The sequence below is a fragment of the Ursus maritimus genome, unplaced genomic scaffold, assembly GCF_017311325.1.
Source record: "Ursus maritimus isolate PB19 unplaced genomic scaffold, ASM1731132v1 scaffold_31, whole genome shotgun sequence".
Lineage (NCBI taxonomy): Eukaryota > Metazoa > Chordata > Mammalia > Carnivora > Ursidae > Ursus > Ursus maritimus.
Window position 1 is genome coordinate 19,043,184 of NW_024425675.1, and position 24,982 is coordinate 19,068,165.

Genomic DNA, 24,982 nt, shown 5'->3' on the forward strand with positions numbered 1-24,982 from the left:
CAGGATAAAAAGCAACAGTCTTTCTTCCCATCTCTTGTGATAGTCATTTTAAATGAAAAATCTCAAAAACTCAGTGAGAGAAATGTGCTTCCAAAAAAAAAATCACAAGAATCAGTAAATTGCTTTACCTCTTAGCCGTAATTCACTGATGAGATTTAACATTAGTGTTAAAATTCACACATCCTTTCACAAAATTAAAAACAGAGATGCCTAGTAAGATAAGAGCAGACAAAGATTTCATGGTTTTGAAAATACTATAGAAAAAATTCTTCAGCATACAAAGTTCATTGCCTCTTTTTTTTTTTTTCATCATTGTCCTTTTTTTTTTTTTTCCCACTGAAAGTTAAGGATGCAGAGGTTGGAAGGTGGGGTTGGAAGGAGAAGGAAAAATTTATATTTGCTAGTCTGGAGTTTTTGCTTTTTCTCCTGAGAAGGGGAGAGGGGGTGGTTGCAGATGTATGGAAAAAATAGGCATTACTGTGGCCTTGAGATAAATAGAAACCGAATTTCCTTTTTGTTGCCAAGGCTCAAAAGATCATGTCTGCTAAATTACACAGCATTAAACTTGTATATATTTTGCTTACCTGAGGCAGTGCCAAAAAACTGAATTTATATATCCTCAAGGGAGAGAATTCAACATAGCTAATTGAGTCAAATGAAATTATTTAATATGCTAACACACTAAATCGTGGAAAACAAGAAAAGGAAATAAAATGAGTGCCATGCCTCCGATAGAAGGGCCTCATTTAAAAATTGCTTTTTTATGTATAACAAATTGTTAGAGCAATGCTTATTAACAATGATTTACCACCTTTAAAAAAATCTGTTATTTTTGTTTTTTTGTTCCAATTGTTGCTGTTTCTGTTTTGTAGAATGGAGACCTCATAGTAGGAGGACCGGGAAGTTTTTATTGGCAAGGTACGTTCCATTAGCAGAGAAGAAATGCCCATTTGTTGTTACTAGCAAGGACATGAGGCACAAGAAACAATTAAATGCTGACCTTTTGTTACATTCAAGTACCTGACACACTCCACACATGATTCTCGCTGTGAAGGGAAGGTATGTCACGATGGAGCCATAAGAGTGTAGGAGGCTTCTCCTAGGGTGTTTCTTGCAGATGTTTTGTACTCTGAACGCTGGCAGACAGGGGACTGAAATACAACCTGTGCTCTGCTTAGGGAGCTCTGAACTAGGCGCCCAAACGAGATGATGCCTTCTAATTCTTATAAAGGTGTTACATAGACCAGCAGCTTCCCTAAGGTCAAAACTAACTTGGAAGCAAGCACCCTGAGCTGAGATCCGAACTTTGCTAGGAGGTAACTAGTAAAGAGACAAAGGACTGTATGAACAGGTTCTATGACCTGAAGTCGAACAGTCAGGTGAGAGAGGCAAGCCAGGGTGACCAGAGTCAGATCGGGGAAGAGCTGCTGAGTGGTGTGGAGCAGTCCCCTGGCCATGAAGAGCTTGCAGGCCAAGATAAGCAGCTTTTTCTTTTCCTGAAAACAATGAGAAGTCTCTGGTGGATCGCAGGAGTTTAAATACATGGTCTTAACTACAGTAATTAATTGTTTGCCTTGAGAATAATGGGAAACCACTGGAGAGTTTTAAGCATGGGATGCTATGATCAGATCTTGTTTTGAAAAGATCACTCTGGCTGCTTTATGGGAAATGGATTAGAGGTCAGCCAAAGTGAGGTATCAGCAAACCAGTTACAAAGTGAAAGTCTGTTGTAAGTTTATAAGGTAAACAATCTATAAGGTTCAAATGAAGGTGCTTGCTTCTTAGAGTGGTAACAGTACAGCCTGAAAAGGAGGAGAAATTTGAGAGATGCTTTGGAGGGAAAATAAAGAGCTTAGCTAATGGGTTGGATATGCGTGGGCGAGGGAAGGGAGGATGCCCAGCGTATGTTTCGGACTTCTGCAACTGCATGGTTGTAGGGGGGTTCCACCCACTGAGATGGGGAACCCTGGAAGAAAACAGGTTTGGAGGGCATTGGAGAGGGAAGATCATGAGTTTGCTTTTGGTTATGTTGAATATGAAAATGTTTGAGATATCCAAGCTTTTTCACATAAGTGTTTGGGTGTATGGGCTTTAGCTCAGAGAAGATATCTAGGCTAAAATACAAACTTCCATCACTTGCATGTTGGTGACAATTAAAGCCATGGATGTGGAAGGGATGCCTACATAGAGATGACAGAGAATATTTGCTGAATTCTGGCTGTAAAGTTTAGGGTACAGATAGAGTAGACTATGAGAGAGATGAATAGTTGAGTGAAGTTTTTCTTTTAAAATGAAAGACACCTGAAAAAAATTAAAAATTAAAAAAAAATGGAGGACACCTAATCATATTTAAAAGCCAATGGAAGAGTAAAAATGCTGGGAGTCTGGGAAAGATGGTGGAGTAGGAGGACCCTAGCCTCACCTTGTCCCAGAGATACAACTAGATAAACTCACATCAGTGTAAATAGCCCAGAAAACAACCCCAAGACAGGCAAAACAAATTCCACAACTAAATGTAGAGAAGAGGCCATATTGAAGAGGGTAGGAAGGGTGAAGATGTGGTAGGGAGCTAGTCAGACCCAAGGGGCTGTCCTTGGGAGGGAGGGACACTGCAGGTACATAGAAGGGAGAGAAATAGACTATCACGTCGGGGATCCCCCAGGGGGATGATGAATCCCTATTATGCTGGCTTTAAAAACCAGAGGGGTTGACTTTCACGAGTTCTTATAACCAGTGGGACTTAAAACCTGGAACTTTAAAACAGTGAGCTCAGCTCTGAGAGAGCCAAAAAGGCAAGAGGAAACTGAGTCCCTGCCCTTAAAGAGAGCACAATAAACAGCCCCGTGGAGATACAACATAGAAGCAGCAGCTTGTAAAGTACCTGGGATATCCAGGAGGGTGAGTTGTTTACTAAACTCAGAGTGTGTGCTGAAGGAGCAGAGATTGTTGGGGAACTTCTTCAGAAACAAAGGAGCTGGTGGGTGCCATTTCCTCCCCGGACCCCCAGCATAAACATGCCATCTGTAGGAACCAGAGTGATGCTGCCAATACTCGCTGCCAATACTCACTACCTCACTTGCTAACACCATCAGCCCACCCTCTGCACTTCAGTAGATCTGCCTCGCTCCAGCCAGACCAGCCTCAGTCCCAGTTGCTGCAGGTCCCCTCCCATAAACCAGCCCAAAACTTGCTAACACCTTGCCTCCTGCCCCCATGCACTTTGAGGATCCACCCCTTTAACACGCTTGGCCAGAAGACATCCAAAATGGTGCCGCCAGCCTGGCAGCGTGCAAGTAGCCCTGACAGGGGCCAGCACTGCTCCACAGTGATCCCGGCCTGGGGAGAGGGAAAGATAACGACACACACCCGTCAAACTATGGCCCCAGCAGTGGACTGGGGACAGACAGCTGGTGTGCCCACCAATGAAAGTTTCTCAGGGAACAACATGGGGAAAGTTCAGTGATACTGCATGTCTGGCAAATGCCTGATCTGACTCAACTCAAGCCCAAGGCAGCCCCAGACTGGCCCACTAATAGCATGGGGACCAAATCCTACCCACAAGAGGCAAAGAGAGCTACTGCAGATGACTGGGCTGAAGGAAAATAGCTCAGCCACAGCAGCAGGCCACATACTACACACAGAGGAGACACCTCTGAAATGCCAGGTTCTTGTGCACAGGTGACACTGGCTGTAGACAGTCTCGTCTTCATAAGACCACTACTTTCAAGAGCAGGAGATGGAGCTGACTTTCCTAATACATAGAAACAGACACAGAGAGGTAGACAAAATGAGGAGACAGAAGATTATGCCCCAAATGAAAGAATGGGACAAAAATCACAGCAAGAGACCTAAGCAAAATGGAGATAAGTAATGTGCCCAATGGAGAATTTAAGGTAGTAATCATAAAGATGCTCATGGAACTTGAGAAAAGAGTGGAGGACCTAAATGACCCTTATCAAGAAGATAGAAAACAAAAAAGAACCAATCAGAGATGAAGAATTCAATAAATGATATTAAAAATACATGAGATGAAATAAATAATAGACTAGAGGAAGCAGAAGAACAGATCAGTGACCTGGAAGACAGAACAATGGAAAGCAATCAAGCTGAACAGGTGAGGGGGAAAAAATAATGCAAAATGAAAAGACTTAAGGAATTTAGTGACACCAACAAGCGTAATGATGTTCACATTATAGGAATCCCAGAAGAAGAGAGAGAAAAGGGGGCAGAAAATTTATTTGAAGAAACAGCAGCTGAAAACTTCCCAAATCTGGGGAAGGAAGCAGAAATCCAGATCCAGGAGGTACAGGGAGTCCCCAGCAAAATCAACTGAAGGAGGTGCACACCAAGACACATAGTAGTTAAAATGCCAAAAAATAGCGTAACAACAGGATTTATTCACAGACCTAGGACAAACAATCCCAAAATTTGTATAGAACCACAAAAGACCCTGATTAGCCAAAGCAATCTTGAAAAAGCAAAAGTGGAGGTATCACAATTCCAGATTTCAAGTTATATTACAAAGCTGTAGAAATCAAAACAGTGTGGTACTGGCACAAAAATAGACACATAGGCCAATGGAACAGAATAGAGAACCCGGAAATAAACCCATGATTGTATACTCAATTAATCTTCAACAAAGGAGGCAAGAATATCCAATGGGAAAAAGACAGTCTCTTCAACAAATGGTGTTGAGAAAACTGGACAATTACATGTCAAAGAATGAAACTGGAGCACTTTCTGACACCATACACAAAAATAAACTCAAAATGGATCACAGACCAAAATGTGAGACCTGAAACTATAAAAATCCTAGACAAGAACACAGGCAGTTATTTCTCTGACATCGGCCATAGCAACATTTTTCTAAGTATGTCTCCTCAGACAAGGGAAACCAAAGCAAAAATAAACTATTGAGACTATTTCAAAATAGAAATCTTCTGCACAGCACAGGAAGCAATCAACAAAACTGAAAACAACCTACTGAATGGGTGAAGGTATTTGCAAATGACACAATAAAGGATTAGTATCCAAAATATATAAAGAACTTCTACAACTCAACATCAAAAAATAAGTAATCCAAATAAAATGGTCAGAAAAATTGAACAGACATTTCTCCAAAGAAGACACACAGATGTCCAACAGACACATGAAAAATGCTCAATGTCACTAATCATCAGGGAAATGAAAATCAAAACCATAATGAGATATCACTTCACACCTGTTAGAATGGCTAAAATCAAAACACAAGAAACAACAAATGTTGACAAGAATGTGGAGAAAAAGGAACCCTTGTGCACTGTTGGTGGGAATGCAAACTGGTGCAGCCACTGTAGAGGCTTCTCTGAAAATTAAAAATAGAATTAACATATGATCCCATAATCTCACTACAGGATATCTACACAAAGAGTACAAAAACACTAAATCAAAAAGATATATACACCCATATATTTATTGCAGCATTCTTTACTATAGCCTAATTATGGAAGCAGTCCAGTTGTCCATCAATAGATGAATGGATAAAGAAGTAGTATTTAAACAATGGAATATTACTCAGCCATAACAAAGAATGAAATTTTGCCATTTGCAATTACATGTATGGATCTAGAGCGTATATTACTCAGTGAAATAAGTCAGTGAAAGACAAATGCCATATGATTTCACTCATATGTGGAATTTAAGAAACAAATGAACAAATTTAAAGAAGAGAAAAGCCAAAACACAGACTCTTAACTATAGAGAACAAACTGATGGTTACCAGAGGGGAGATGGGGGGGGGCAGGGGATGAGTGAAATATGTGAAGGGTACACAAAATAAGAGTACACTTATTTTGACAAGCACTGAGTAATGAATAGAATTGCTGAATCACTATATTGTACACCTGAAGCTAATAAACACTGTATGTCAACTATACTGGAATTAAAATAAAAAATAAAATAATAAAAAAATACAAAATTTTCTTTTAAAGATTTTATTTATTTATTTGACAGAGATAGAGACAGCCAGCGAGAGAGGGAACACAAGCAGGGGGAGTGGGAGAGGAAGAAGCAGGCTCATAGCAGAGGAGCCTGATGTGGGGCTCGATCCCAGAACGCCGGGATCACGCCCTGAGCTGAAGGCAGAGGCTTAACTGCTGTGCCACCCAGGCACCCCAAAAAAATACAAATATTTTTTAAAAGCCAGTGGAAGAGTTCTGGGAGATGGGTTTATGATAACATTGTATGTGAAATTATTGTTAAGCTTAATTCATACATGTATAACTATGAACATCAAATAATTAACATTTCAGTCTTAAAATTATTTTGCAAACTGAAAAACTGTATTTATGCAGCAGATAGTTCTAAAATAAAAATTTATGTGTGTTTAAAAAGATTTTCTTCTAATTCACTTGACTAGATAATCAATCTAATTCACTTGATTAGATAAATCTTTCCTTTCCTTAAGTTAAAATGTCAGATACTGATGATTTCCTGAAAAGTAGCCATACCAAGGAGATTTAGAAGCATTGTCTGTGATAGGTAATGCAAAATTTTATTTAGGCTTAAGATTATAATGTTTATTGAAGCAGCTAAAGGCAACAAAGGGTGTGTGTATGTGGGAGGTGGGAAGGGGATATTTAGCTTTAAACCAGAGAAAACTAGCAAATTCTGTAGACATTGTTCACAATCATTTCAGGCACAGTCACTGGGAAATATTTATGGCCAGATTTGATAATTTTATTCCTTTGGACTTCAAACAAAAAGACTGTGTGAGTTATCAGTAAATTCCCAAAGAATAATTTGGCTTTAAAACTAATATTAATATTAACTGTTAGTTTCTTGAAATCATTTCTCCAGTTTGCTCCCAGAAAGCATGAGATCACACTTGTTCCTTAGATGTCCATTATAAATATAGGAATGCATGGAAATTGTGGTGGAAAATTGCTGGCCATCTTTTGGATATTTGACCATCCCAATATGATCATATTTCAAGACTTTCAATTGTGACTTTATTTGGGAGATATTAGCTAAAGTTCTTACCATATCATTGTTGGCAGCCATGGAGTCCTTTCTTTTTCTTTTTTTTTTTTTTTCTTTTTTTTTTTGCTAAAATTCTGGATCTCCCTGGACCTCACAGCCTCCCATTGTCATAATTTTATGCTTTATGTATACATTTTAGCATAAAAATAAAGGGCTCAAAGGTTATGTAATTTCCTCCCTTGACATAACTGATAGATTTCACAATCTATTAATTAAGTGATTTAGATTTAATCTGTATTTTGTGAGAACACAAAAAGTCTTCTTAGAATGCCAAAGGAGACCTTGGTTTTAATGTTAAATATCCTAAAAGCAAAACCACATGACCTGAGAGAATGCACTCATGCTTTCTGGGCCTCAGTTTCCCCACTTATAAGAAGTTATGTTTTGGCTAGAGGATCTCAAAGTTAGATGATGTTTCTTCTAGCCACGACGTTCCAGATTAAAAATTTAATCCATAAATTTTGTCAACAGGTGTCTTTACTCAGATATTTTTCTCATTTGGAGATGGAGGGAATATATATTGTGAAGGCATTGGGAAGACAGATAAAATTATGTCATTCATCTTTGGTTCTTCTGTCAGAATGGAAAGTTCTATCCAGCTGTAACCAGCTTTACCTTGCAGTTTGGCAGGTGGTAAAATTCATCATCAAAAATGCAAGCAATTCCATGATTATTTTCAAAAGAGGATATGTTATTCAGATGTTCTGTGTCTGCCCAAGGAGGGCCCACCTCTTGCATTCATTCAGCTAATGTGTTAATTTGTTTGCACACAGGTCAGGTGATCACTGCCAGTATTGCAGATATCATTGCAAATTACTCGTTCAAGGATATTCTAAGGAAACTGGCTCGAGAAAAACAGACGGATGTGGCCCCAGCTTCCTATGATGATAGTTACCTTGGTGAGAGTCATTGCTCCACACATTTGCTGTTGCTCAAAAGGCAAACATATTAATGTAGATGCAAATTTTATTCCTCACTTATCTGATATCATTCTGCAACTTATACAAATGTTCTTTCCTTACTAGCTTAGAATGGACTTTCTTTTTGTTGAGCCATATGAGAAGTCTTTTCTTCAGGTTCAGCCTATTTCATAAGCTCCATAAGAGAATCTTTCCTCAAATTCAACAATCATTTTTTTGATTTTAAAAATTTCAATAAATTAGGCTAGACGGATACTTCCTTCACACAATAAAACATTGGCCTCAGCCCCAAAGTCAATATCTTATTTAGTGAGGGATTTTGATGGTTACTTTTGTGTTTCAACTTAGGCTGTAGTATGCAGTTATGCAATCAAACACTAACCATCATAGTGTCTTGCACACAAAATATTTTGCCAATTGTATATAGTATGTATTAGTGGGGCTGCCCAACGCTGTAGGGGCAACATGCTAGCAGTCTTTCCAGTTTTTAGAGCAACAAAAAAAGACCCTCCAGTTGCTAGAATGTTGCCAAAATGTATTACATGCAAACCATACAATGTCATTGCACCTCTATTGCTTCCCACTTTTGGTATCCTATTGGCATTTTGATTGCTTAATAAATTAAGCAAAATATAGTTATATTTTTCACCTCACCTCACTTTAGAGGTAAGTGAAATTTGTGGAAAACCATCCTTAAAGAAATTAGGAAGTAGAACTTCTTGACGATCAAGAAATAGCAAAACCTGAGCACGAAAGATACCTTTCAGAGTATCATGTCTGATCCTGATGAATCAGTAACCTTAAAATGCAGTGGCCACGCTTACACTTTAAGATGGGTTATGAAGCATCCCTCAGAATCTGATTGTGCTGCCCTTCTCAGAAGAAGCAGATCTGTTATGCTTGCAGGATTTAGTACAGAACTGTTCACATTGGCTTCACTAATTTTTCCCTCTACAGAACCTTAAACTTTTATGTTACAATATTTGTCAAGATTTCTGAGCAAAGCAGTACTATAGTAATTCTTTTGTTTTTCTAGACATAGCTCATTTGTAAAGCCTTCAAGCGTGATTGGTTTTTCTTTTCTTTAACACAGGATATTCAGTTGCTGCTGGGGAATTTACTGGAGACTCTGAGCAAGGTGAGAGACATTACTGAATATGTCATTTATAAAGCACAGGGAAAGATAAGGTGACCTAAAAAGCCCTTTTATAAATGTAATTTTCTTCACTACACAAAATGTATTAAAAATGGAATCCCAGAATGTGTATGATAATAATCTATAGAAAAATATAAAATATACTTCAGCACAGCTGTACAAGTCTCAAAAAATTCCGTAAGTCTGAATATCAATCTTAATAAAATCTAGTTAAGCAATAAAAACAAGTCCAGTAATCCTATGTTATGTATTTAAAAAAAATAAGGTGATTAAATGGCCTACACAAAAGCCAAGCTGTTAGTGACAGATCAAATTTGAAAAATCAACATCCCCCATCTTTTCTTTAATTTTTGGGGTCTCATACTGGACATGACCATACTACACTTCCCACCAGACTCCAACCCAACATCTCCACCTTATTTCCTTTTCCCCTTTGGACATGGTCAAGCCCAAGATAATGGAGTGAATTAACCCCTATTCTCGTGTATGCCCCTCACCTCTGTCCTCTATGGCTTGTGAAGGCTGTCATCCCTGGTTTTAATCTACTGATTCTACAGCCACTCTAATTTCCAGTGGTCAAATGCTACCTTTTTTTTAGTATAGTTTCAAATGTCATCCCCTCCAGAAATCCTTCTTTCACTTCCTTCTCTAAACTCCTATCTCATCTCATTTTTCTCTCTCCCAAGGCATTTATTATTCATTTATTTGTCCAGTATTTTTTGAGCACCTACTCGGTGTCAGGCTCTGTGTTAAGTGTTGAACACACAGAGGTGAACAGATGGTCCTTACTCTCACAGTTTGTGGTCTTAGTGGGGCTGACAGGCATTAAGTAATGAACACAAAATACCCGATTAAAAATTGTAGGAAGTGCTAGGATAAAGTTCTAAACATAAAACTAATCCAACCCTCATGACCTAATCACCTCCCAGAGGCCCTGCTTCCTAAGACCATCACATTAGGGGTTAGGTTTCAACACTATGAATTCTGGGGGAGGGGGATACCTATCATAGTAATGATAGGAATACCTATCATATACAAGACTGGTATTGTTTTTTGAATGACTCAATCATCAATCAATCAATATTTTCATCTTGTTTCATAGGAACCTTAACTACTTTTTACTAATGTGTTTTAATGAATTCACAAAGAATTAAGAGGTAATGAAATGTGGCCATCCCTAGAAATCATCAGAGCTCTTTTAATTGTTTCATATCAACAAGACCTACAAAGCAGAAATTCACAGTGGGATAGGGGTTGAAAGCAGATTTTTTTTTCTTTAAAAGAACATTTTTCTTTTAAATATAAGCTAATTTTTAAAGGCCCTATCTTTCCATTTATTTTTTTTCTTCAAGATATTAAAAGACAATCTATTGTGGTGGTTAAAAGCATGGACTTTGGAGCTAGACCACTTGAGTTTCAACCCTGACTTTGTCACTTAACAGCTCTGTGACATAGTTACCTGAATCTCAAAGCCTCCATTTCTTAATTTCTAAAAGAGGGATGGTGGTGATGATGAAGGTGATGATGCTGATTATAATGGTAATGATGGTGATGGTGATGATGATGATAATGATGGTGATGATAATGGTTATGATGGTGATGGTAATGACGATGATATCAATGATGATGATGATAACAATGAAGATGATAGTATTATCTATACCATAGGATTCTTATGAGGATTAAATAAGCTAATCCTATATGTTCATAAAACAGTAGAATAATTCCTGTTACATAATGGGTGCTATTAAAGTATTACGTATAATAAGAAAGAACTCTTGGGTTAGGGACCATCAGAGATAAAATTGAATTCCTAGTACCTTAGAAAAGTCAAATCTTATAATCACTCAGTGATTTAGCAAAGGAAACTATAAAATATGCCAAATGATTTTAAACATGACATTAAACTCTTGGAAAGTTCCCCAGTACAGCATTGAGTCCTGACCCAAGGAAATTAATAGGGATGCATGACAGCACATCACAGGGAAGGACGGTTGAAGATCATAGTGATTTTCCCTCAGATCACAGAAATAACTAGATGGATCCAAGTTTTAAATGATTTGTGGATATGTAAAAACACTATCAGAAATCATGATCCATTTATCAGACCACACCAAGCCAAGACTACCCGTGTTCACTACTTATTTAACTAGTCTGGAAAGAGCTGAAGTCCATGAAAAACACTGAGTGACTTGATGTCCTCTAGATGAAAAGATTAAGATATTAAGATATTTTGTTCTTGTTTTAGGATCTGATGAGCTGAGCAAAAAACCAAGAAAGTGATCTGGCCAATCCTAGGGCATATGAATGCCTACTTTTTAGACGTTTAACAGTAGAAATATTATAAAGCATGTGGCACACTGTCTAGTGGGTAGAAGACATTCGATAGACACTAGCTTCCTTTCTGCTTCTCACTAATGGGGTTGACGGCCAGGTCATGTATTTCGAGGCCAGGTATGTAACTTTTTCCTCCATGTATTATTGATATTAAGAGAAGGTTTACCATGAGTTACTGAAATGGATCTAAGAAAAGTCACTTATTTTCCCTCCCAATTGAATATTTTTATAGTTGAGTGACAGTTCTAACTTGCCTTAAACTCCAATTTCCCCATCTTGATCATTTTTAAATTATTATGAACATTTTTAACCAACATTTACTTTTAATAACTCATAGTATTGTGGCCATATGAGGCTGCAGACTCCAGTGTTACTGAATGTGAGAATTGTTGTCTTTTAAACAAAATTCTGAATGTTTGTGGAACGCTTAGTCGTGGTTGTCATGTATTTCAAATGGGATAGTCAGTCTCTTCTGGTTGTTAGGCCTGATTCTGGAATCGGTCAACTCCACTATATCAGTTGGTGGTTTGTTGTTACATGCCAATTTAATGCATACCGAATAAAGATTACTGAAAACTGAGCACTGTGCTACCAGCTCTGCCACCTTTCCTAGAAATCTGTCCAGATAGCTTCGTTTTTCTGAGCCTCATCATACTTTTCAAGGACATGCTTCACCATCCCTCCCATTGCTATAGTTGAGCGGTCCATCTTCCTGTGTCAAGTTACCCTCTCCAATTTGCACTAGGCTCCATTCCCTCTCGTGACACAAAGAAGGGACTCCAGCCATTTTAATTCTCTATCTCATATCATCAGGGTTTTTTTTTTAATCATTCCCACGAAATATACAAGCATACTGTTATTTCTCACATCTTAAAAAGAAAATCTCTTATCTACTTCCCTCTCCAGCAAGCACCTGTATTCTCTGCTTCAAGAGCTGTCACTCTGCTGTGCCTGTCTCTGTCTGCCAGTTCCACTGCCCGCCTCCTCCTAGACTCACTGCTCAGATGAAACAGCTTTTGTCAAGCAAACCAGGGGCCGCCACACAGCTCATCTTTCTTAACTATCAGAGCATTTGACAGAGTTCATCACTCCTCCTCATTTCTTCGCTCAACTACCCAGACACTGGCAGCTCCTTCTCCATCTCTTTTATTGGTTTCCTTTAATTTCTCTCATCTCATTGAAGTGTCCCAGGGTTAATATTTGGACTGTTTCTTTCCTCTTTGAGTTTTGGTAATCTCATCTGGTCTCACTTATTTTTCCAACTTCTATTGAATTCCAGGTTCACGGTACTTCTTCAGATTACACTGAATTCTAGGTTCAGGGATACACATTCTAAGATCTAGAACCTCAAAGTCAATGCTCAACATCTCTCTTTGAATAGTTGTCTCAAACTTAATGTGCTCGTGAGCAAACTCCTGACCTTCCCCCCGAAATGTGGTCTACCCTCCATCAGCTTCATCTCAGTAAGTGACAATGCCATCCTCCCAGTTGTTCAAGCCAAGTACCTTGGAGGTCAGCGTTGGACTGCACTCTTTCTCTCATACCCCATCCATACCCAATTCATGAGTAAATCCTGCTAACTAAACTCTCAAAATATGACCAGAATTGACCACTTCCCACTTCGTACACAGCTTCTACTCTGATCCAGGTCCCTACTCCTACCTGGTCTCTCTGCTTTTACCCTTGCCTTCCTGTAGTCTCTAAATCCACCAGCTAAAGTGGTCCTTTAGAAACAGAAGACAGATTGTGTAACTTCTTTGATCCAGTGATTTTTCAACTCATTCAGTCTGAAATTCAAGTCTTCACAATGAACTGAGAGACTCCATTCATGAGGCTACTAGTTACTTTGACCTCATCTCCTACCCATTTACTCCACTCCCTCTCCTCCAGCCACCCTGGTCTCTTCACTATTCTTTGAATACTCCAGACACACTTCTACCTCAGGACCTTTGCACTTGCCATTCTTTCCGACTAGAACATACTTCTCCCACTTATCCATAATATTTACAGCCTCACTTCCTTCAGTCTTTTCTCCAATATCATTTTCTTGCCATGTCCTTTCCTGCTAATTGTGCCGTAATAAGTCATAAGTTCTTCCCCATCCCACCTCCAGTGCTCCCTGTATCATTTTACTGTTTGTTTTTTCTTACTCACTACACTTATCCCCTTCAAATATGCCATTTCATTGACTCCGCTTTTTAAATTGACTGTCTCTTCCAACCAGAGTATAAGTTCTGTGAAAGCAGGGAATTTTATCCATTTTGCTCACTACTGTATACTCCATTTGCCTATAAATATTTGTTGATTGAATTAATGGATTTGATACTGAAAAGTCCAACATCTAACCCCAAGTGAACCTTCTTTGATTATTAATGCTACTGGCATGAGCACCCAACTCTGCTAGAACACAGCACACCAGTTATAGTTGATGCTAGAACTTGTGCTGTACCTTTCAGGGCAGGATGAGGGGAAGGGTAATTTAAATGGAAGGAGATTCTCTTCCAGGCCCTTCCTATTTAAATTAAACTAAATTTTAAACCCCAATGAATCAAAGGATAGTTTAGATTTATAGAAATAAGAACTGAAAGATCTTTGATAATTAGCAATTCCAACTGCCACCAATTGTACGTGACTGGAAAAAATGAGGTCAAATGACACATCCCAGGTATATGGCAGGCCCAAGAATAACACTATTATCTTCTGAATCTAGAGCCAGATCATAGTGCAATGAGTTATATGGACCCTTTCCCCCAGATTTGCCCCTTCTATTTCTTTTTTTTTTAATGATTTTTTATTATATTATGTTAGTCACCATACAGTACATCCCCGTGCCCCTTCTATTTCTATTTAGTGAAGCTTCCCTTCTGGGGGACCCTTAGCTACCAGGTCACCCTCTAATTCTGCTACTAACAAACATTTCCAAGGAGGCCAGACTCGTGCCATTTATGATGGCTTTTCTTTAGGAAACTGGAATTGTTTTAACATGTTAGTGTGACAGAAGCTGTACTTTTTACACTAATACAAAAGATGCCTCTACAGTGAAAGCTGGAGAAACTAGAGTAAGGGGTTTAACCTACAAATCACATGCAGAGCTGAGAAGCCAGGCTTATGCTATACAGGCAAAAACACATGGAGATGGGTAATGAATACTGGTAAATCTCACAGTACAACTTTTGTTCTGTTTTCCATGGTCTGTAGCAGAAGCAAAAGCAATCACAAAACCATGACTTCACACTTCCAGTTCCCCACATGATGGTTACTCATGTAAAAAGCACTATCTTAACTGATGTGTTGGATAGCTTTTAAAATATATGTAATGCCCCTTCTCAATGACTATTTTTATCCCCAGAACTGGTTGCTGGCGTTCCAAGAGGAGCACAGAATTTTGGATATGTGAGTACAAAGAATGCATTGTTGGATATTTTCTTATATATGCAAAGAAATGTTTAATTTTATTCAACTTTTAAATGGTTTAAAATACCTTTTAATAGTGAGCCCCTACAGATCCATGCTTGTTTGCTTAGTAGAAAGGAAGGAAAACAAGTGAAGCTAGATTTTTTTTTTTCTGGTCTATGTACAGGATCAGCTACCGAGTTTGTGGGACACAGTGCCAAATGAATGAAGATGCAGGGCCCTTTTTTCAAAATTATTAAGAATTTCAGGATCGCAACAGCTGGGCATTGAACCAAGGGTGGGGCCGGATTGAGCATGGAAACCTGTGTGACAGGCGCAGGTCACACCCATGAAGCCAGCACAATCCTTGTGCATCACCCAGGAATAATTGCAGAGGATATTGTTGCTGACGTGCTCGGCATTTTAATATGCCTCATATGGTAAAAATGAGAAAATCTGTTATTGCACTAGTGTATTCGTTTCCTGAGACTGCCGCAACCAGTTACCACAAAGTGGGTGGCTTAAAACAACAAAAAATTATTTTCTCGTAGTTCAAGGAGACCAGAGTCTAAAATCCCAGTGTCAGGTGTGCATCTCGCAGAGGATCTTTCTTATCTATTTTGGCTTCAGGGGGCCACTGCCTTTTTTTTGGTGTGTGTCAGCATGACCCCAATCTCTGCCTCTGTCCTCAGATGGCCTTCTTCCATCTGTGTCTGTGTGCGTCCTCTCCTTTCTGATGAGGACAACAGTCATTGGCCATAGGGCCCACTCTAAATCCAGGATGATTTCATTTCACATTCCTTAATGTGTTTCATCTACAAAGACCCTATTTCCAAATAAGGTCACCTCCTGAAGTTCTGGGCGACATGAACTTTGGAGGGATACTGTTCAGACCTGTTATACCTACTTACCACAAAATTAGGAAAGGAAAATCAAGAGACCTTCTGAAAAGAAAAAGTTATATTTTAAATAATTATGTTCATTTTTTTTAAGGTCTAGTAAATGTAATATCTGCAGATTTTAGGTTGGCTGAATAAAATTAAAAGTAGTAGTTTTGCTATGTGGATAACAGTTAAAATTTTCACTTTTTTTTTTGTTTGCGAAGAGCTATAATCATCAGTTTCTCATAATAACATAAACACAGAAATGAATTTAGACGAAAACCCTGATTGGATCAATTAACTGGCCATAAGGTTAATTGCTCTCAGCGTTCATTTGAATTCAATTTCTGTTTTCCCTTTTCAGATTAGTAAGCATGCATTTTATCTGAAAGTATCAGAGACTTAACCATAAATAAAAGTTCAATTGGATTTTTTTGAAGATCATTCTTATGGGATTACATTTTTGTTTTACATATAGTTAACTATTCACTACTCTTCCCCAAAATGTAAAAATGATTTAAGTTGTAATTTAAAATGTTTTTTTCTCCAATTCTGTCAAATGATGTAACCTATCTAATCTCTATGATTTCAGGTTTCAATCATTAACTCTACAGATATGACTTTTATTCAGAATTTCACTGGCGAACAGGTGAATACCTTTAAAATCAAACAATGTCACTCAGTACTAATAGTAAATTGCAATATTCATATCATTTATTCATTCACAAAATAAATGTTCAGGGGACCTACTATGTGCTGGAAATGTTCTAGGCACTGGGAATATAACCATGCATCAGACAGACAATATCCCAGCTCTCATGCATCAGTGTCACTAACTATGGATCTGAGAATAATTCTGTTATGTTGTAGACCCGTATGTAGTATGCCTGATGGTGAGTTCCTATGAGAAGACACAGGCTTCTCTTCTCAGCGGCCCCACTGCATCAGTCAGAGTCAATGGGCCTGTGCTGTGACTCCCTTCCTCACTGTAACTAGAGCCCTCCCCCATCCCAACATTATTTGGAGGTCAACAAGCTATCCGGTTCTGGTCCCTGCCTCCCAGGGACTGGCCGAGGTCTTATGAATGGGGGAAGTGCCGGTCATTCTCCTAACCTAATGTGGCCTGAGGTCATACTTTATCTACCACTCTGAGTTTTCCAGGGTATTGTGACCTGTTGAAATTTGCCACATATCTTTAAACAATGATTGTGGTATGGCCATCTAAGGGAGCCAGTTGTTAATTAAATCGGTTTCTCTGAGCAACCCATATTCTCTCCTAACCAGAAACCCACACTACTGAACTTCTAGGAAGCCTCACATCCGAATCTGGCCAAGTTTCATCTTGACCTTCTGAATCATGGTTTAGGATCCTTAGATGCTCCACTCTTAGCTAGAGATGTCGATTTGGGATAATATATTGTTAGCAATTTTTATTAATAGAGTTTTCTATTGAACACAGAGCATTTTTGACATCCCGTCCTCCCCCAATAGGGCTTTGGTCTATCCATTACTCTGCAATTTTCAACAAAGCATTTAACAATGTCCCTCATGATACTCTTGTGGTAAATATGGAGAAGTAAAGCCGGGACAATAGTGAAGTTGGATGAACTTACAAAGTTTGAACTATTCTCAAGTGATGGTAATTAATGGTTTATTGAAAATCTGGCAAGACTTCTCTTTTGTCCAGATCTGTTTCACATTTTTATCATTAGAAGCTCTTTAAACATTATTAAATTTGGCCTTTCTATAACTTCTTGTCCTCAATACCACCTAGTTCTTCAGTCTTGAACCTCAACATTTATTGCATAAATGATGAAATTCCTCTGAGTGAAGGCCACACAATGCCACACCAGAAATAAGAATTTCACTGTACATGTTTGGAATAGAGAAGAGAGGTGGGAGAGCTGAATCATTATTGCACAGTTAACTCATGCATTCATGACCTCTGCAAAAAGCATTTGGCACCTGGCAACTACATCTTAGTCTTCAGAATACTATAATAAAAATGCCATAGATTGGGTGGCTAAAAAAGCCCAAACATTTATTTCTCACAGTTCTGGAACACTGGGAAGCCCAGGATCAAAAGGTAAGCAGATTCAGTATCTGGTGAGAGTTGGCTTTCTGATTCATATAGATAGCCATCTTCTTGGGTCCTCCCATGGTGGAAGGAGGGCTAGAGAGCTCTCTAGGGTGTCTTTTGTAAGGGCACTAACCCCATTCATAAGGACTCCACCCTCATGACCTAATCACTTCCCAAAGGCCCCACCTCCTAATACCGTTATATTGAGGGTTAGGATCAATATTTGAATTTGGGGGAAGGTAAGGACACAAACATTCAGTCTATAGCAACTGTATACGTTTGGAATAGAGAAAAGAGGTGGGAGAATTTAATTATCGCATGACACTTGCTAACTCACGTATTCATTCCCTCTACAAAGAGTATCTGGCACCTGGCACCCACTCTGAGATGGACCCTGGTCAGGCAGTGCAGACAGAAGCATGAACAACACAGACCAAAGTCTCTGCCTTCTGTGTAGGACACTTTCCAGTGGATTGTAGAAGAAGATGATGGGAGGCTAAGTCAGCTAAAGCGCCGGATGCTAAAACATGGAAACAAAACATCTCGACAAATTCAAACTATGATCTGATTCTGAAAAGATGATAAATGTTGAAAACATAACTTGAAGAACAAAAACTTAAGAGCTAGAATGTGGCTCCCTACTGATTCTCAGAAGAGACTCAGAAACCTTAGTTGACAATAAACTCAATATGAATTGATACTGAGACATGGTTTCCCTTGAAATTAAAACCTTCCAGTGATACAGAGTCCAAGTGTAAATCCTATTTAACTCTTCTCTGAAGAGTGCGTTCATGGGGTATCATCTTTTCTTTGGTACCACATGTGGTATCTCCAAGAAAGAGAGGCCACTATGGTGAGCCAAGCTACAAATATTTCCATATGAAATTTCATATGGAAGTGGAATTAGATTTATTCTTTGAGGTTCAAGATTGCAGAACTAAATAGGATTAAGGACTAGAAGTTATAGAAGGGCGAATTTTAGCAAAGAAAATTCTAATAATTGTGTCCACAAATTGAATGGGCTGATTGTTGAATATCCACAGAGGATGGCCAATCTGATGTCAGGGGTACTGGGGGGAAATTATGCATGGGGTCAGACTGAATGACTTTAAGACTCTGTCCATGTCCAGGAGTCCATGAATGTAATGCAGAAGTCTGCTCCAGTGAGATTCATCCTTCAGGAAAACATGAGAGAGGACTATAAAAATTATTTTTGAACATAAACTATGTCATCTTATGGTTTTCCCTTGCAGATGGCATCTTATTTTGGATATACGGTCACAGTGTCAGATGTGAACAATGATGGGTAAGTTTATAAGAACTTCCTCACTCACCATATGTTATGTTCATCCACAAAGATGAATTTTTTTCCTTCATGAAATAGATCCTTCCATACTTCCTCAGCAAGATAGAGGCTCTCTTGTTTTAATTGTTTTTTGGTTCAGGGCAAGAGGATACATCTACTAAAGAATTCTATCATCCTATTTTATGTCATTATGGAGATTTTCCACATCTGCCACTTCCAGAAAAGGACTGTTTTACTTAGTTTTATCTTTACTTTAAGGAACTGAATAGTCCTTGGCCATTTGAAATCCAAAGCCATTAAAGCATTTGCTCATCTGTCTCTATTTACCCGTACTTAGCATGCGATACATTCATAAACCATTTGCACATAAACATTTTTTTCTCCTGACATTGCTTTAACCAACATACTAGTAATGCTGGAGAAGATGAAATAATAACATGAGCTCTACGATGTATGCCAGTAGATTACAATTGAGCTTGGACCAAACACCATGATAAATTATGGTTGTGTTTTAAGTCATTCCTTAAAAACAAACTATTATTAAATAACTCTTTGGTTCACTAAAACCACCTAACTGATAGATAAAACAAATGATTAAATAAGATACCCAATACATTGAGATAAACTGATTAGCCATCCAATAAATATCATTGGAGCACATACTGTGCGTCAGCCATCATTCTTAGTGCCCAGCATATAGTGGCAAATAAGGCAAAAGACGTCTCTGCTCTCAGGGAGTTCACATTTTTATAAAAAATCAAATACCTGCAGAATCCTAACTATGTTCTAGGATCTGGACTAAGCAAGCACTTTAGATACGTTATTGATAGATAGCTATGATCTTCATATAGATAAAAATGTAATTTATATATTATGGTGGCATAAGACTGGAGATGAAGTTAGTCAATTTTACACCTTTTGGAAAAAAATCTTTTTTTTAAGATTTTATTTACTTATTTGAGAGAGAGAGAGCACGAGTGGGGGAGGAGCAGAGGAAAGGGACAAGTAGACTTTGCACTGAGAGCAGAGCCCAACGCAGGGCTCAGTCCCACAACCCTGAGATCATGACCTGAGTTTAAATCAAGTGTCAGACACTTAACCAACTGAGCCGCCCAGGGGCCCCTGGAAAATATCTTTTTTATTATTCTTCCATTTAACATATATTTCTTGAGCATCTACTATACACCAGCACTGTTCTAGTCACTGGGACATAGCAGAGAACAAAACAGACACCCCTACCCTCACAGAGGCTATACTAGAGGTGGAGAGTTGGGGACCACAGACGAAAAGTAAGTAAGTCAAGTAAAGCATATTTAGATGGTGACGAATACCAGATAGGAATAAAAAAATGGAAGGGCTGAAACCAAGATGTCCTTCAGTGGGTAAATGTATGTTCGAACAATGGAATACTGTTCAATGCTAAAAAGAAATGAGCTGTCAAGCATGAAAAGACATGGAGGAAGCTTAATTGCATACAATGAAGTGAAAGAAGCCAATCTGAGAAGGTTACATAGGATATGATTCCAACTCTATGACATCCTGGAAAAGGCAACACCACGGAAACAGTAAACGGATCAGGGGTTGCCGGAGGCCAGTGGGGAAAGGAGTGATGAACAGGCACAGAGGACTTTTAAGGCAGTGAAGCTACTCTGTACGACACTACAATGGTGGATCCATGTCGTTACACATTTGTCCAGACCCATGGGATGTCCAACACCAGGAGTGACCCTAATGTAAACCATGGACTCTGGGTGATGATGTTGTGTCACTGAAGGCTCATCGATCGTAACACATGCACCACGCTGGTGGGAGATATTGAGAGTGGGGTAGGCTATGCCTGTGGCGGCAGGGGTATATGGGAACTCTCTGTACTTTCTGCTGGAGTTTGTTTTGAACCTAAAACTTCTCTAAAAGATAGTCTATTAATTAAACTTACAAAAGCAAAACAGAAGTGGGGTAGAAAATATTGGGAGGGTTGTGACTTTAAAAGGGGTCGATAGGGAAGGCCTTGGTGTTAAGGTTGAGGAAAGTTGAGGAACGATCTGCAGGAAGTGGGGTCCATGGGGAGGAGATTCCTGGAGGTGGGAGCTGTTGGAAGCCCAAGGATGTCAAAGAGGCTTGGGGAGGAGGCAGAGGGGCGCAGGATCACAAAGGTCTGTGAGCCACTGCATTTATAAAAGGTCTTGCCCAGCGCCGCATAGGCTCTGCTGGGTAGAGTGAGTGTTTCTAAGAAAGACACATCTCATGAGCCGCTGGAGGATACTAAGCAAGGGAATGGCCTACTCCAGCATTGGTTTCAGCAGACATGCTGTGTCTGTTGGGTCTCCTCGGCTCTGAGGCCCCTAGGAGCCCACTGCCAGCTGAGACAGGACAGCACCCAGGGCCAGAGCAACAGCAGTGGCTGGAAACTGTAGTGGCTGCCCTCTGGAGAGATTCTGAAAGTAAGTGTATTTGAATGGCAATCTTATCCTGGAAACAAGTCATTGAAAATTAAATTGCCTTCATCTCCAACTGAGTGGTGAAAAGAATGTAACAATTAGGGCCGCCCTTTCTTAATGTCCAACCTAAATGGACTGGATTTGTTATCAGCACCTTTTAGTAATCTGGGAAAAAAAAGGGGGGGGGGCGGGTGGCTGAAGAAGAACTCGAGTCCAAAACATGGCGTGCTGTCCCAATTGAGGAAGCCCACACTTTAGTAAAAACAACAACAACAAAAATCCCATGATGGCCTTTGGGATATGCGCAGACACATTTCTTTCAACAGATGGTGACACAACCTCCCCCGCTCCCCCTCCAGGGGAGCCAGCAATGCTCAATAGGGCCCAGATGAACTCAGTGTGTGCCCTTCCTCTCCTTCACTCTGATCTGAATCCTTTCAGCTTTCCCCCAGTTCAACACTATGCCCTGCAGGGCACTGCCTCCTTCCTAGAGACATGTTCATTCCAGTCCATAGCAAAGCTCTGTGACAACATTTACAGATTTTTTTTTTTTTTTTTTTTTTTTTTTTTTTTGCCATGTTAAGAAAAGAACAAGAACACTTGTGAGGAAAGGATCTCTTTGGTCTCCTCCTGATCAAAACAACATGGTAGTAACAAACACAGGAATTTTCCAGGGATAATTTGTTCTTTCTTGATGTTCTTAAAAATTGCTGTGCCCATTATTTCTTTTTTATTAGGCAGTATATTCTCAATTCTTTAGACGGCGTCAAAAAGATACATCCATTATCTTAATATTGCCATTCTTTTCTTTTTTAAGATTTATTTATTTATTTGAGAGAGAGAGCAGGGGCAGGGGAAGAGGGAGAGGAAGGGGGAAAGAATCTCAAGCAGACTCCATGACCCTGAGACGGTGACCCGAGCCGAAATCAAGAGTCGGACACTTAAACAACTGGGCCAGCCAGGCATCCCTTAATAATCCCATTCTTAACGTGCCCATAGATTCTCAGTCTGTGTGTAATTCGCCGTTCTTAGTTACTGTCACGCGATGTAAATTCAAGGCCCTGTTATAAATGAGTAAGCTATAGAGGCCATTGAGAACCTTTCATCCCAAATACAGAAAACTCACATGAAGTCTGAGATTGCAATAATGAAGATATAATTTGCCGTCATCTTTGCAGCACCTGTGTTTCGAGAAAAATTGCTTAATACCATTGGCTTTCAAATAGACATCTTGTGTGTCTAGGTTTATACTTGATCCCAAGATGGAGGTTCTGGAAACCATTAATAGTAGTGACAGCAGCGTCCTCACCTCCCTGGGTGGGTATGTGTCTCCAGGGCAGGTGCAGAACACCCCATCAGAGCAGAGACATAACCTGCAGTCCCTCAGCAATCTTAGCAGAACCAGAAAAGAAAGGCAGCAAATGATGCGTGTGCCAATGACTTTTCTCAAGCGCCTGTGATGGCTCCAAGTCAGAACACATGTGGCCTCGTTTTGAGAAAGAGTGTTTTGTCATTCTAACTCCTGACAAGATTTCTAGCAGAGATCCGAAGGTTGCATGGGATTTACAGGAAAAATGAATCCCTGTATCAAATAAAGTTTTCCTGGATATTATATATGTGGTCTCCCCAAATTCTTAGTCCTTTCAAATGCAGAAATCTCTATTCTCCACTGAAACTATTGGAAAACCTAATATTGCTTTAAACAACAAAATTTTGTCATGCATGAGTAGCAGACAATGTTTTTTCCCTCTCAAAGAGACTTCATGGGACGATCCAAACTACAATCCCCTGAAGCTATCTAAAATTCACCCGTGAAGAAACAGACACAAAAGCTCAGTGACTTGCCCAAGATTACACACTAATTAGACAAAGGTCTTGATTAGATCCCAGACCTTCTGCTGATTTACCCAAAAGTATTTTTCTCACTACAGAGAGCTCTATACTAAGCTCTATAAAATAGCTGGTGGATAAAATTGATATAATTTCAGTGTTCAAGGACTTAGAATCTATAAGAACTAGGAACTTCCAATGTCATAAGTGAGTAAAATGGCATGCCTCTCACTTACTTTCAAAAAGCTGGGAAATTAGTGTCTTTGTCACTGAAACCATCCATGACCTGTGGTTTAACCCCACAGAATACGTGGCGTCCGTACTTCTGGACCATGACCAATCAACTAGGCACGTATTGCATGGAGCACTGGGTGTTACACGCAGACAACGAATCATGGAACGCTACATCAAAAACTAATGATGCACTGCATGGTGACTAACATAATAAAAAAACTACATATGTTTAAGGTGTAGAACATGTTCTGATAGGCATATGTGCAGTGCAACGATCGCTATGTTCAAGCTACTGAGCATATCCATCTATAGGATCCGTCTATTCATCCAGCTGCACAGTCCCTCTATTCCATAGTCACCGTGTGTGACTACTGTGTGTGCGCGTGCGTGTGTGTGTGCGTGTGTGTGGTGGTAGCACTAGACATCCACTCTCTTAGCAAATTTCCAGTACACAATACAGTGTTATTAACTGTAGTCAGCATGTCATACACTAGATCTCTAGAACTCATACACCCTATGTTACTCCGACTTCGTACCCTTTGACCAACATCTCCCCTTTGCCCCACCTTCCCCACCTCTGGTCACCACGGTTCTAATTTCTGCTTCTATGAATTTGACTGTTTCAGATTATATGTATGTGTGTTTAAGTGTTTTACTCTCTTTTTTGGTAAGAATCTACATTCCTGTTTATTACGTGTGCATTTTATTAATTTCCATTATTTTTATAAGCAAGGTTGTACTTCCACTTCGTAAATATATAAAAGCACAATTTCAAAGTTATTTTCACCCAGAACTTTAAGATAGTCTTTAGTGATGCTAAAAACAGCTGATTCATGAGACAAAATTCAGTTATAGTTTTTAGTGTCATGGCATATAAGAAAAAGCAGTCTGTGTGATTATATTAAAAATAGCCATACTGTGTGCATTTTACTGAGTCAGTAGTAATGATTTATATATAATTTCATAGTCTATAACTCCTATGTATATTTTTTTAAATTCACAAAATCCTTTCCAGCTTTCCCAGCATTTATCAGTGATCAAGGAATCATCCGTGAGCATTAATCACCATTAGACTTCAGTATTAAAGATTTTATTTATTTATTTGACAGAGACAGCCAGCAAGAGAGGGAAGACAAGCAGGGGGAGTGGGAGAGGTAGAAGCAGGCTCCTAGCAGAGGAGCCCGATGTGGGGCTCGATCCCAGAATGCCAGGATCACGCCCTGAGCCGAAGGCAGACACCTAACTGCTGTGCCACCAAGGCGCCCCTAGACTTCAGTATTAAAACTGAGATTTAATTCCCATTTTTTTACCCAAATTTCTAATTTTTCAATAGCCTTTTTTTAAGACCTACATCTTCTTCTTCTTTTTTTTTTTTTTAAGATTTTAT

At 39.2% G+C, this 24,982-nt stretch overlaps 1 protein-coding gene across 3 annotated transcripts in view; it reads left to right on the forward strand.

The window, feature by feature from the left end:
- ITGA8 (integrin subunit alpha 8) overlaps positions 1–24,982 on the forward strand; it is a 172,316-nt gene that overhangs the window by 31,726 nt on the left and 115,608 nt on the right. For all 3 annotated transcript variants that reach the window (XM_008692079.2, XM_040645373.1, XM_040645374.1), the window contains exons 6-11: positions 873–918; positions 7,794–7,919; positions 9,034–9,078; positions 14,783–14,826; positions 16,300–16,356; positions 19,041–19,093. In XM_008692079.2, coding sequence (XP_008690301.2) covers positions 873–918; positions 7,794–7,919; positions 9,034–9,078; positions 14,783–14,826; positions 16,300–16,356; positions 19,041–19,093 — 371 coding nt within the window. The remainder of the gene's footprint in view (positions 1–872; positions 919–7,793; positions 7,920–9,033; positions 9,079–14,782; positions 14,827–16,299; positions 16,357–19,040; positions 19,094–24,982) is intronic.